General features: G+C 42.1%; 1 protein-coding gene and 1 non-coding gene across 3 annotated transcripts; one reads left to right on the forward strand and one right to left on the reverse strand.

Moving 5' to 3' along the window:
- Positions 1-510: 510 nt before the first annotated feature.
- LOC108931145 (protein SSUH2 homolog) lies at positions 511-9,550 on the reverse strand. Of its 2 annotated transcripts, XM_018746757.2 has the most exons (12): positions 9,218-9,548; positions 8,370-8,471; positions 5,647-5,716; positions 5,260-5,389; positions 4,464-4,524; positions 3,697-3,818; positions 3,352-3,414; positions 3,085-3,167; positions 2,626-2,718; positions 2,023-2,128; positions 1,792-1,899; positions 511-1,066 (listed from the first exon to the last, which is right to left on the reverse strand). In XM_018746757.2, exons 1-12 carry the CDS (start codon positions 9,234-9,236, stop codon positions 926-928), a joined length of 1,098 nt encoding a protein of 365 aa, XP_018602273.2. In that variant the 5' UTR covers positions 9,237-9,548; the 3' UTR covers positions 511-925. The 2 variants fall into 2 exon arrangements, with proteins under 2 accessions (XP_018602273.2, XP_018602280.2); XM_018746764.2 differs by lacking the exon at positions 2,626-2,718 and having other exon boundaries at positions 9,218-9,550.
- trnas-uga (transfer RNA serine (anticodon UGA)) lies at positions 5,974-6,055 on the forward strand. The gene has a single exon. It is a non-coding gene; the product is annotated as a tRNA-Ser (tRNA).
- Positions 9,551-13,802: the final 4,252 nt, after the last annotated feature.

Genomic DNA, 13,802 nt, shown 5'->3' on the forward strand with positions numbered 1-13,802 from the left:
AACCAAACAGGCTTATGCCCATTGTTCAGAAAACTGCAATAATTTTATGGTACAGTATGGGGGTTCTTGACTGGAATCCCACTCCTGCTGTTATACCATTCACTGATGTACTCACGCTGAATACAGTAAGAATACCCAGCTGTGTAAATGGGTAAATTAGTGTAGAGTTCATTACCCAAAACTGATGTGTGGCTTTGGACAAAGGAGTCAACTAAACAAAAATTAAATATTAAGCAATGTGAGCATTCACATGTAAAAACAAGCAAAAGACTGGGAAAACATAGTACATAGTAAGGAGGAATGAAACATGAGGTGGTTTGTTAGCATCTTTGTCTTCATTGGTAGGATACTGTTTAAAAAATATAACCTCTCCATAATTTGCATCAAAGCCTCTAAAACTCATCTGGAGGATCTTATAATCCAGAATATTGCTTGTTTTGTATTTTTGATACCATCTATGAAACCTAAATGTACTCTTAAGTGATAAAGCACCACACTGTAGAAAAAACACATTTTATTTATGACAAAAACATTTCAGTTTTTCTAAAACTACAAAGGCCTACATAAGCATGTCAGATTTTTCCATTTTCCTACAAACACATTTGAAGCATGGGCTAGTGACATTTTAAATAATGTAAAATGTTTCTCAAATGTTAATAATTCATATTAGTAATGGTGGAAAAGACAATAACCGTGTGATCAACAGGCAAGTCAACATACAGGCAGTTTGCATAACAGCATAGCCATCTTTGTTCAATATATGTATAATGCTATCACATTAAAAAGGTATATGCTGGAAAAAGATATATATGTTGACACGGTTGTAATGCATACATATATATGTAAATGTATTTCATCATTTCACTAATGTGATGCATGAATTCTTCATGCATATTTAAAAATTAATGCATTTAGTTACTCTGGACTACATTATCGTGCAGCAGCAGGTATCTGGATAGTCATCAGCGTTGACCTTATTTTCGTTCCCGTAGACCAAGTAGCTGTGAAAGGCCTCCTTCCACTTATAGTCTACCTTTGTGACAGGAATCAATTCAACAGTTTGTCGCTGGAGAAAAGAAAAGAATTTCCACAATGAATTATAATGCCAAAGAATTGCCAAAAACATTAAATCTGCAATTACATGAATACCCTAGCAGGTAGTGAAGACACTGCTTTTAATTTGAGCATGGAGTTAAGCAGAGAGCAGGACAAACATGACTTTTACACTAAATTTTCATTAATTCATTCATTCCTTGACATTAAGCGCTTGTCTGGAAGTCTATCCTGGGATTGTACGGCACAAGGCAGGGTACACTCTAGACAGGAGGAAACCCATGCAAACTCAGGGAAAACAAGTATGTTTGTAATAATTTTTTTTTTGAATGTGTTTTCGATCAGAGGTAATTTTATTAGTTTATCTAGATAATTTTGAAATAATGTTTTTGTTTACCCACAAATTCATGTCAATGGAGTTTAACAAATAACAGGATGTTGCAAGAACTGTGGGGACTTCCTCTCATTGAGCTGAAACATTTAAATGACAAGTCCTATAGAAACAAAGTGTATATTTACATTTTTTTTTCTCTCCTTGTGTTGCCAGGAGCAACAAGAGCAAGACCAAATTACCACATGTCCGAAACAGAGAGGGATGGTTTACATGTATTTCGAATAGACAGTAAACACTGGATGTCACTCCAGTATGACAACATTGGGCCCTCACAGAGCTGCAAAAGGGTATTAAAGATCCCTACGTTTTTCAGTGTTAGTAGGGTAAATTACACTCAATGACACCTGTTGGAGAATGCGGGCTGTTTGAGAGAACTGAGTGTGATGCTCCTTCACAAGACGATCAGCAGCCTGATTCACAGCCGGATCCGGGAAGCCCATCAATGGGTAGACCTAGGAAGACAGCACATTAGGTGAGCTACTGTATATATGTGGATTTTTATTCTCACCTTCATACATATCATACAATGCTCAACATGACATCCATGTATTGAGTTGTCAGATATCCTCCATTACCATATACTGGGTGTCTTTGAAGAGTTCCTTCCCAGTAACTTTACTCAGTTTGTCCATCTTCAGACCACTGGACTGCTCCTCAACAAACTCAGATTTATTATTAGTCCTAGAACCAATACAGAGGTTTTTCTAAATTACAGGCAGCATTTTGATGAGAAATATCAGCTGTGTTCAGCTTCTCAGAACTGATTTTAATAAACAATGACAGAAGTGCAGAATGTAGAACAGTCGCAGTTCAATAGTTTTTCAGAGGAAATGGGTGTTATTAACCTACCATGCATTATGCATTTGTTTATGCGTGAAAAATGTTGTTAATTTCACCTTGTTATAACTTTAAGCCCTTAATGATATTAACACATTCAACTGATAATATACTGTGGTTATATTCTGTGGCTAAATTTGCTGAAAGAAAATTCAGACAAACATCTTAAGTCGAGAAAGAAGGAATTTCTTGTTTTCACAATCGCAGCAGACAACTTTCTTTCCTAGAAGATCTCATACATCCAATAAAATCATTACATACTGCTGACGGTAGTGTGTCCTACAATCACTTAAGCAACAGTAATCTGTAAGAAATAATTTTCATTGAAAAAAATTACACACCATTGGACTTTGAGGTTGATGAACACCAGTAGCTGCCGTTTCCCTTTACAAGTGTCGCACAGATTCACTCCTTCACCTTTACAATCCGAGCAGCTACAAAGAGACGCACAATGGAACACATACGTATAACAGGAACAATTGTAATAAAGCTAATTATCTAGACCTGTCTGTTTTAGGATTGCTGACTACACAGAACTGCTTAGTACAGAGGGAGTAGAGACACACACACAGACTGAAACTGCTTGTCCCAAGTGGGGTCACAGCGAACCAGAGCCTAACCCGCCAACAGAGGGCATAAGGCTGGAGGGGAGGGGACACATCCAAGAGGGGACGCCAGTCCGTCGCAAGGCACCCCAAGCAGGACTTAAACCCCAGACCCACCAGAGAGCAGGACCCAGCCAAACCTGCTGTGCCACTGCTCCCCCTTAAGGGAGTAGAGAGCACTCTACAAATACTTACTTTACCCTGCCATTTGATTTGCAGTGGTTGCATCTCTCCTCCCCAGATGAGGTCCCAGAGCCGTTGCAAAAACTGCAGACTCTCTGGATTAAAAATCCAGATAAAAAAATAGATAATCAGGTTCCATAAATCCACCTGAACGAAAATGTCTGATTGTACTCTGACAGACTGAATTCATACTTTTGCCACCGAACACACATTTGGGAGGTAATGTGCAGTAACTATTGAACGGGGCGAGAGAGTGAAACGGCACCGCTGTCTTCTTACATTTCCGGCACCGGAGCAGTTTTTGCAGGGCGTTTTTCCTTTGCCCTGACAGTCGTGGCAGTCCTACAAACAGAAACAGTGCCGTCATCTCACCGGCCCCAGCACATAGAAATGAGGGACTTCAATTAACTCACATTAGGACACAGTGAAAGATTACAGTGAAATCTGACACCCCAAACACTTAGAGTTAATGACTCGCATACCGCAATACTTCACACATATTTAAAATTGCTAAAATCCGCAGCAAATGCACGTGAGCACTCTCTTTATATGTTCTAACCTGAACAGTGGTATCAATCTATACATTTACAGACTAAATGCACAAATTTACAATTACACAGGTACCTTCACAGATGAGGTGTAGGGAACTTTAACGACTTGGGTGCTGTCTTGAAACACGGAGGGGGGCTGGACGGGAATAGCCCAGGGACCTGGCGCGGGTTGCATGTATGCATCAATGGGTTGACCTAACAAGAAAAGCAGCGATGAAGACAGACATAAAAAAAAAAAATGACAGTAACAGTGTCCACAGCCACTCCTACAGCAAGGACACCAGAGGACTGGACATCTATTATTTATTTTTGGATGCATAATTAAGTAAACAGCTTCAGAGAAAAAAAGGGAAGGCTTATAATTGCACAAGGTACAAAAAAATAAAAAACTCCATCGTTGCTCTGTCTGAGCGCAACCCAGAGAAAACAAGACAAAGTGTCAGGAAGACAGAGAATGAATGGGGAAATATGAGATGACACTGAAACCTGTTCTTCAAGTCTACAAATGTGGGAGTAAAGGGTGAATAGCATTTTTTTTCCATTTCTGAATGCATTGAGAACATTTACATTTCTTCATTTAGCAGATGCTTTTCTCCAAAGTGATGTACATCTCAGAAAATACAACGTATGCATTACATTAGCAGAAAGAGAGACTTAGATGCAGGCGTGTGATTCTTAAGCGCAGTTAGTTTTTTTCCACTATGTGAACAGAAGAGAAAGTTGCCAATATACAGTAGCTGTGTCAAATACACAATAAAATCTTGGGGAAAAGTTCTGAAAAATGGCAGCTGACATTATTGCACTGTTGCTGTGTTGGGTTGTGTTGTGCTCTGCGGTTACCATTGAACGGCTCGTGATTCCACTCCGTGGACCTTGACTCTGTGAAAGTCTCGAGGCGGTACTGCAAAAAAAAAGCACAGAACATCAGGGTCACTATGGCCCTCTGACCTTCTCACACACACACACACACTGGCTGAAGCCACTTGTCCCCATCAAAAAAACACTAATAAGAGCAATCTCTCAAATAAGGATAAGGAAGAACTACACAACTTCACTGGTTTCCACACTGTAGGCCATGAAATTTAAGAAACCCCTTTTCAAAAAACAATTCAAAGATATCTGTTCAAACTCCATGATGTTATTTCAATAGCAAAAAAATCAAGAAAACCCACTTATTAATGTACATTCTAATTAGTTCAAAGCAAAGCTGGGTGGCATGGTGGTGCAGTGGGTCTTGCTGCAGCTTCGCAGCACTTGGGCTTTTCGGACGTAGGTTTGAGTGCATCTCAGCCTGTGTGAAGTTTATGTGTTCTCCCTGTGCCTACGTGGGTTTCCTCCCGTAGTCCAAACATGTGAAATCGTGATGCTAAATTGTCTGGGGGTGTGTGGCTACTCTGTGATGGCCGAGCATCCTGTCCAGGTGTAAACCCCCTAGCCTTGTGTCCAACGATTCCAGGACAGGCTCCATGAGCCTGACTAGGACAAGCTGTTAGCGAAAATGAATGACATCAATTTCCTTTAACTCATAAGTAAAAAGTTATGAGTCATAGCAGAGCTTTTTCCAACCATTCTGTGTCTCAGCAGCCGATCCTACGCTACACTGCAAATGCTACAAATGAATAAGTCCATTGATCACCCTGTACGTGTTCAGCGCCTCCATATTTGTGATCACTCCCTCGTCAGCCGGGCCCGAGCCGTAGCAGCATTTACCCGACACATACTCCTTGAAGGCAGCGTGGGCTGCGTCCTTACTCATTAATGGAATGCTGAAAAAGAAAACAGTTCCAATATAACGCTTCTGTTCTGAGCTAAAGGTACTCCTCTGATTCGAAGGAGCTCAGCCATTTAAAAGAAGACGAGTGCATCTGGATGACATTTTAGCACTACAGCCAAAGAAGGTTATGTTACGATAGAGGGTGTGATAGAAAGTTCGTTACGTGTTTAATGTGTGTGATTTATGGTAAGCGTTATTAAAATACGAACACACGGCCACCCCCACCCCCATACAACGACGTGGCCTTACGTCCAGTTTGGTTCATCCGGTCTTGGTTGAGGTGGGGCAACGGCAGGAATAGGTGGAGGAAGGAATCCCCCTAGATGTGTTTTTGAAAAACATTTTAAATTACACTCTGAATAAAAAAAACACTGGTTCCTCAGGTCACAAAATTGAGTTACACACTTTCAAAGATACAAACACTTTTTTTACTTGATTTTTTAATATATCGATAATAGATGTTTTATTTAAATTGGTTTTCTAAGTGTGAGACTGCATTTATTCAACTCACTCCCATGATGTTTACAACTCATGCACTTAAGTATTGGACCTCAGTAATTAGATTACAGCTAGGGAGCTGTGATGGCAGAGTGGTTAAGGTGTTGGACTTGAAATCCAACGTGGTTACCCCGTGCAGGTTCAAGCCCTCCTTGCAGTAGTGTGTTTTATGTCTCTCTATTGACTGCTCTATGTAACCAAATTTCCCAAGGAGATCAGTAAAATATCTATTCATCTTCATTGCATATTGTAGAGGGGGGCGTGGTGGTGCAGTGGGTTGGCCCGGGTCCTGCTCTCCGGTGGGCGTGGGGTTTGAATCCCGCTTGGGGTGCCTTGCGATGGATTGGCGTCCTGTCCTGGGTGTGTCCTACAGATTATGTTTTATTAAAACATTTATCTGACACTTTTCTCAAAAGTAACTTACACTGTTAAGCTACCTACACTTACCTACCAATTTATACATTGGGGTTTTTTTTTTCACAGGAGCAATTTAGGGTAAGTATTTTGCTCAAGGGTACAACAGCACGGGGTGGATTTAAATCTGCAATCTACATATTCAAAAGTAAAAGCTCTAACCACTATACTATCAGGTGTCCTGTCAAAGCTGTCGTTCAGATTTGTACCGAATCTAGCCTCTGAATAAATCAAATGACATTATAAATTTTTAAGCTTTTATTGATTGACTTATTGGTTTATTGATTGACAGTTGGAGCTACAGATTTACAGTCTTACTTGTGTTCAGAAATTTCAGAGCCAGTATACAATGTTCTCTGTAATCATTGAAATGCTTAATTATTAATCAACTCCTTCTCCAGTGCAGGGCTGTGGTGCATTGTAGCCTCTCCCAATGTACACCACAATGGATAAAGCTCACACCTCCTGAGCCACTAGGTGGATGGGGGTTTTGTGTACTCATGGTGTATAGAGCTTGCATGTTTCTCCCCATGACTGCACCCCCAAGAAGTGCACAGGAGTAGGTACTGGAAAACCACCTCTGTACTTCCCTTGTTGCGAAAACCACACGAGTAGTTGCTAAGAGTCAGGATTGATGCAAGGGCACATATATTTTCACAATCAACTTATCACATTTTATGGGTTTTCAGCAGTTGCTTTAATAGTGTAAGACAGGCTTCAAATTAAACTCTGAAAGTGTTTGTATAAAAATGCATGACAATTTATAAAACGGGGGTGTGGTGGCGCAGTGGGTTGGACTGGGTCCTCCTCTCAGGTGGGTCTGGGGTTCAAGTCCCACTTGGGGTGCCTTGCGGCAGACTGGTGTCCCGTCCCGTCCTGGGTGTGTCCCTTACGCCCTGAGTTGCCAGGTAGGCTCTGGTTCCCTGCGACCCCGTATGGGACAAGCGGTTTGGAAAATGTGTGTGTATTTATAAAATTTACAGAACAAATTTTAAAATTACATTTCACTTTAAGAAATATAATAAGGGCATTTTGCTATATGCACTCAGCATAATTTTTTTTCTTAATTTCTATTTAAAAAATCATGAAGATATCAAGGGAGAGGTCATAAAACCTGCTTCTTTAATGCCCCGACTGGTAAGACTAATATGAAGGTGTATCAACAACCTATACTGGTAATTATACTTTGTATCAGTGTGAAGTTTGCAAAGTTGTTAAAGCAGGAAATATGTCCTCATCAATGGATATTATCATGTTCTAAGTGGCCTAGACATACAAAATTCTATAGTTTTTTTGTAGCAAGTGTCAGCTAATGATGTTCTGCTTAAGTTATACCCCTTAGTGACTTAAAATGTTTGGTTTGCATATGTATGATGTTTACAGGGCTTCACCCATTCATACAGCTGGAAAATTTTTCACTGAAGCTATTGAGGATTAGCACTTTGCACAGCCATAACAAAAGCAATAATTCAAACCTGGGATAAATAATTATTATTTACTATTTATTGTGATTTACTTTTGATTACTATATCAAGATCCTGCTCTCCGGTGGGTCTGGGGTTCGAGTCCCGCTTGGGGTGCCTTGCGACGGACTGGCGTCCCGTCCTGGGTGTGTCCCCTCCCCCCTCCAGCCTTATGCCCTGAGTTGCTGGGTTAGGCTCCGGTTCCCCATGGCCCCGTATGGGACAAGCGGTTCTGAAAATGTGTGTGTGTGTGTGTGTGTGTGTGTGTGTGTGTGTGTGTGTGTGTGTGTGTGTACTATATCAAGATTACTGTAATACTGTGAGAACAGTAAAAAAAAAAAAACAATGTTTTAAGCTTTCTTGTGCCTTGTTATTGAAACTTCAAAGAACCCAGAATTGAAAAAAGATCAAGTGCAAGAGGGAAACTCCAAATACTACACCACCTGCTGCTGTGAAGTGAAAAAACTGAAATAAGCTGTAAAGCAGCAGGCAAACAAGCAGTATTAATAATATAAGTATTATTCAGCAGTAATAATAATATGTGAGTATTAATATTAATATAAATGAAGTAGAAAAGAGAGAAGTACAAATGCAGACCTGCAGTCCCGGGCATGGTTCCCTCATAGCCTGGCACAGTGCCGTAGAAGCTGGCGGGCGGAGCGTTGAGACCCTGGTAATTTAACACCGGAGGGGCCATACCTAGGGTGGGGGGAGAAGAAAAAACCTTCTTTACAGTTCCCTTTCAAGTCTTAAAACGAGTGTGGGAATAATGAAGTTCACAGTTTTACTGGAGAAGGAAGGGCCTCTGGGTAGATGCGGCTTTTAGAAATAGAGTTTATTTGTCATTTCATTTGCACAGTTACTGGACTGGGTACACTCACTGGTACACTGGCTACACTACACTGGGCATTGCTAGTTGTGACGAGGCTCGTATTATACGTGACCAGACATGAACAAACATATTTTGTTGAACAATAGCAATTTGAAATACGACACGACAGGACGTGGGGGCGACCTCGCACACACAGTGAATACGGTAAATCACTGCTAATGGACAAGTTACGGTACAAACTGTTATTAGAGTGCGAAAACACACGGCACGGTGTGGACCAAGATTTCTTCGCGCAACCGCGAAACCAAAGCGATTTTGCACTAAATTTAATTTTTTTTTTTTTAATTAGTAACGCAGAGCTCGCGTTTTCACATTTACACGAGTGGGGTAAAAAAAAAATGCACCGCGGCTAAAACTAAGCGCAGAGAAAGACAAGACTCAAGAGCCACTTTATTAGTCCTACAAGTTTCTCATTTCTTTTTTTTTTTTTAGAAAAACAAGTTGCGGGTCTTCGGCTGCTTCGGGCGCAACGCAAGCGGGAGCGTCCCGATTGTCCGCGCGCGCGCACGCACGCACACATGATACATACATGATGATACGCACATACACTTACCTCCTGGAGGATAATACATCCTGCGTAATTAGTGTGCAATAGAGCGCAGAGAACAGGTCGGTTCGTCACTCCTCTCGCACGCGTCGGTGTGTAGAGCCTCACACTTCCTGCCCTACCATTTATTTATCTATCTGCACTTACACACTTGTTCTACCAAGCGCTGAACTAGCAGCCAATGCCCAATCCCTCGACGCGGCTATATATATATATGTGAGTGAACTAGTGATACTAGCGGTAGGTCCTTCTGGAGCGCAGCGCTTATAGCGGAAAGCGGAGCGCCAGGGAGGCGGGCTGTAGTGTAGCGCTCCTCCGGGGTGCGTTAAAAAGAAGTAAATTTAAGGGGAAAAAAAAAGCGGGTGGGGGCGGGGCTATCTACAGTAATATATCTGATCGTAATTTGAGGTTTAACCTCCTGCTGCGCGCAGTGTATCGTACTTTGTATATTCCAAATAACCTTCAGCAGCTGTTCTTCCGTCTTCTTTCCACAGCCGCGACCCCCATAGGCTATAGAGTAATAGGTTTTCACTGTGGTGGTCATGTCCCAAGAATGAAAAGGCGTATGTTTGAAATACCATAGGACAGCTGGTAGTTAGCGCTACTGCCTTAAGATTCCAGGGTCAGAGGTTCAATCCTTGCCTCTAGCTGTAGTACCCCTCAGTAAGGTCTTACCTTAAACTGCTTGCAGTAATATTACCCAGCTGTATAAATGGGTAAATAACTGTAACCTTAACATTGTAGGTTGCTTTGGAGAAAGATGTCAGTTAGATGAATGAATGTTTCAAACCACCTTCGGAAGTGAGGAAGCTTTCCTCTTAAGAAATCCTCACACAGACTGTTAAATTGCTAAATTTCATAATATGCTCCTCAGAAACAAAATGTATTCAACCTATTGTTATCATGGCTACTAAATTGTTTGCCGCACTGACTGGTTATAACTGTCCAGAGAGGAGCTAAACCAAACTGGTTTTACATGTGTTCGTTATGCAGACGAAGCCCAGAGGAGTGGATCATCATGGTTTGTAGGGGCTTTGGGGCTCAGGTGTTATTAGTCAATATTTATAGTGGCAGAAGAAAGAAGTCTAAAAGTAATCTGCCCTCTGGGTTTAGGGAATTCTCGGTATACAGCAGCACTTGAGATATCTTGCTCTTGAAGATAAGCAACAAGTGTTGATGTGGTCAAAGTTTGTCAACAGAAAAGAACTCTGCAGTGTGGATTATTACCTTGTTATAGTAGTGGCACCATGGCACAGCTAGTAGCGCTGCTGTCTCACAATTCTTGAGTAGCTTGTGAGAAGATTGGTTTGATCCCCACTCTTTGTGGGTGGTGTTCCTTCCACAGTCCAAGGACATGCTGTTCAGGTTTGCCCATAATGTGTGAGTGACAGAGAGAGTGTGTTCCACTGGTGTATGGAGGAGTGACCCAGGGTAAGTAGTGTATCTAGCAGTGTAAGTCATCTTGGTGAATAAGGCGTGTGGGTTGATGACACTACATGGAGTTCACACACGTTTTCTGAAACCGCTTGTCCCATACGGGGTCGCGGGAAACCAAAGCCTACCTGGCAACGGCCGGAGGGGGAGGGGACACAGCCAGGACGGGACACCAGTCCATCGCAAGGCACCCCAAGCAGAACTCGAAGCCCAGACCCACTGGAGAGCAGGACCCGGTCCAACCCACTGCGCCACCGCACCCCCCCCTACATGGAGTTCATTGGAAGTTAATTTTAACAAAAGCATCTGCTAAATAAATAGATATAGTGGCTTGACTCCCTGAGCAGTTCCAGGAAATTTAAAGCATTCAAGATGAATGCCTCCTCTGTGGCCTTCTTTGCCCCATCCAAACCCACAGTGCTGTGTGTCACATTGGTGTTAGAAGTGGGATGGGGCAAGATGATGACAGGCTGGACTCAAGAGCAGTTAGGCACTGAAGAGGAGGAAAGGGAAAGCAGCACCAGAACTGAAGCCGGTGGGAAGGGAGAACGACATCTGGAGAAACAGGAGCCTGCGATCGCAGAGGGTGAGGTGGACGAGCTGTTGCGGAGCATGGGTGTCCAGGGGGACCCTGGGGAAGCGCATGCTGTGGTGAAGACAGCGGAGAAGGGCTGCGAGGTGCTGCTGGAGACGGGCAAACTCCTGTTGCAAAAATTAAACCCAGACTATTGCTAAAAATACATTGTCATTTGCACAGTTACACTAGGCACACTGGCTACACTGGGCATTGAAATGCTTGTGATGAGGCTCATATTAATACATGAACAGACATGAAGAAACACATTTGTGTTGAACAAATATGACAGAAAAACCCGCAGATCCATAGGGACCTGTGCTGGGCGCATGGAGGATAAAGAAGAAGAAAATAATGCTTTCTTTCTCAGTCTTGGTCTTTTTTAGGAATCTAGCTGTTTAAATTCTATATAAGTAAATCTGATGCAAAAGTGAAAATATGACAGACAAGGAGCAACTGGAATAACTCAAGATTACAAGGAAATTTCAACGCCTTTGAACATGCCTTGGTAACACTGTCCAGTGCACCAATGCACTACTTGAAATTATTTTGTACCAAAATTATTTTGCACATGATCCAAACTTCATGACATTCCAATGACTTGCATTAAATAGGTAACAAGATTTTTTTCTATTTTATTTGCATGATCTCTCATTGCTTGCATGCGTTTCCTCTAGGTGCTCCTGTTTCCTCCCACAATTCAAAGACACGTTTTGGTTGGTCTATCAAAATTGTCCTTTGTTGTGTGTGTGTGTGTGTGTGTGTGTGTGTGAGAGATTGTCCTGCAATGGACTGTCATTCCGCCCAGTGTGTACCCTGCCTCATGCTCCATGCAGCTTCTGCGATGGGCTCTGGACCACCATTACCCTACAGCGGACAACCCGTTGATGAGAATGCAAAAACAAAAATAAGTAAATAAAACAATAATTATTATGGTACGCCACAGCAATTCTAAGCTTCTCTCGTTATAGTATTACAATTATTATTACTACGACTAGTATTATAAAACTGTCCAACAAAAAGCTTTTTTTTTTAAGTTTTTTCATACAGGGGAATTAATTTGCTTTCTAAAAATTTTTTAGAAAATTTTTTACACACAGCAGCAGATGGGTATTTCACTTCCACACGAACGCGTCACGCAGACATCTCGAAAGCGAGTAAAAGAGCGACCCATTCGTCACACGCACTACCGTCCTGTGAAAGACCACAAAGTGAGGGAACCTAATCGCACAACCGCCATCCCTCACTCTTTGCAGCGCTTCTTCGCCGCTTCCACATACCGCGAGGAATACAGGAAGTGACGCAAGGAACGAGTTCGTCAACCGGCTATGATGCAGAACTCGTTGTCGAACTCAACTGACTTCCGGTCACATCTTTTTTCCCATCGTGCTTCGCGCGCCTCCACATTGTCGTGTGTTCCGGCAATATTAGTGACGGATGCAGGCTGTCTGGTAAGTTACAGAACAAGGACGTTTTTCATCGTCTCCGAAAGAAGGGTGCATTTGAACATTAACATTATTTAACATGTACTTATATTAACAGCTCTCCACTGTTCCCCGTGCAAATGCCAAATATTTGTTACTGCAGAAGCATCCACAGTGGGTGGCTAATAGTAATTGGACTTCAGTCAGTCAGTCAGTCAGTCAGTCAGTCAGACAGACTATAATTATTATTATAACTATATTCTGTATAGGTGAGGCCACAATGAATGTGAAAATCGTGGTAAACTGAGTTAATGCAGCTGAAATTACTGACATTAACTTTTTTTACTGGTACCTTTGTCCAAAGCAACTTAGTGTCAGGTTGTCAACTTTGCAGTGATTTGCCCATTTACATCAAGGTACTTACTGTATGAATAGTGAATAAGACCCTGATTGATAAGAGTACTACAGCTGGTGTGTGATATGAGCCAAAGACCACTCTATTAATTTAGTGTAAGGCAAAAGCCACACTAATATCACATGCCACAGTACCTGCTGCTCCAGATGTACTGATTCCTGCTGTACTAAGGCCTGTAGTCTTTAATTCAAAGTAAACCTTTAGTTTGAGCCAAACTGGCTTTACATGTGTTCGTTATGCAGACAAAGCCCAGAGGAGTGGATCATCATGGTCTGTAGGGGCTTTGGGGCTCAGGTGTTATTAGCCAATATTTATAATGACAGAAGAAAGAAGACTAGAAGTAATCTGCCCTCTGGGTTTAGGGAATTCTCGGTATACAGCAGCACTTGAGATATCTTGCTCTTGAAGATAAGCAACAAGTGTGAGGATTGGTGTTGATGTGGTCAAATGTTGTCAACAGAAAAGAACTCTGCCGTGTGCATTATTACCTTGTTATAGTAGTGGGACTGTGGGACAGGGAGTGGCGCCGCTGTCTCACAGTTCCTGAGTAGTGTGTGATAACATGGGTTCGATCCCTGCTCAGTGTGTGGCATTCCTCCCACAGTCCAAATACATGCTGTTCAGGTTCCCCATAGTGTGTGAGCGACAAAGAGGGAGTGCGTTCCACCGATGTATGGATGAGTGACCCATTGTAAGTAGTGTATCCAGCAGTGTAAGTCACCTTGGTGAATAAGGTGTGTGGGC

This window comes from Scleropages formosus, chromosome 22, assembly GCF_900964775.1.
Source record: "Scleropages formosus chromosome 22, fSclFor1.1, whole genome shotgun sequence".
NCBI classification, from domain to species: domain Eukaryota; kingdom Metazoa; phylum Chordata; class Actinopteri; order Osteoglossiformes; family Osteoglossidae; genus Scleropages; species Scleropages formosus.

Excerpts from the sequence above, each read along its gene's own strand:
- LOC108931145 (XM_018746757.2), bottom strand. Across the intron at positions 3,415-3,696 it reads CCTACACCTCATCTGTGAAG|GACTGCCACGACTGTCAGGG; the intron begins GTACCTGTGTAA and ends TTCTGTTTGTAG. Across the intron at positions 2,129-2,625 it reads ATCAACCTCAAAGTCCAATG|GACTAATAATAAATCTGAGT; the intron begins GTGTGTAATTTT and ends TATTGGTTCTAG.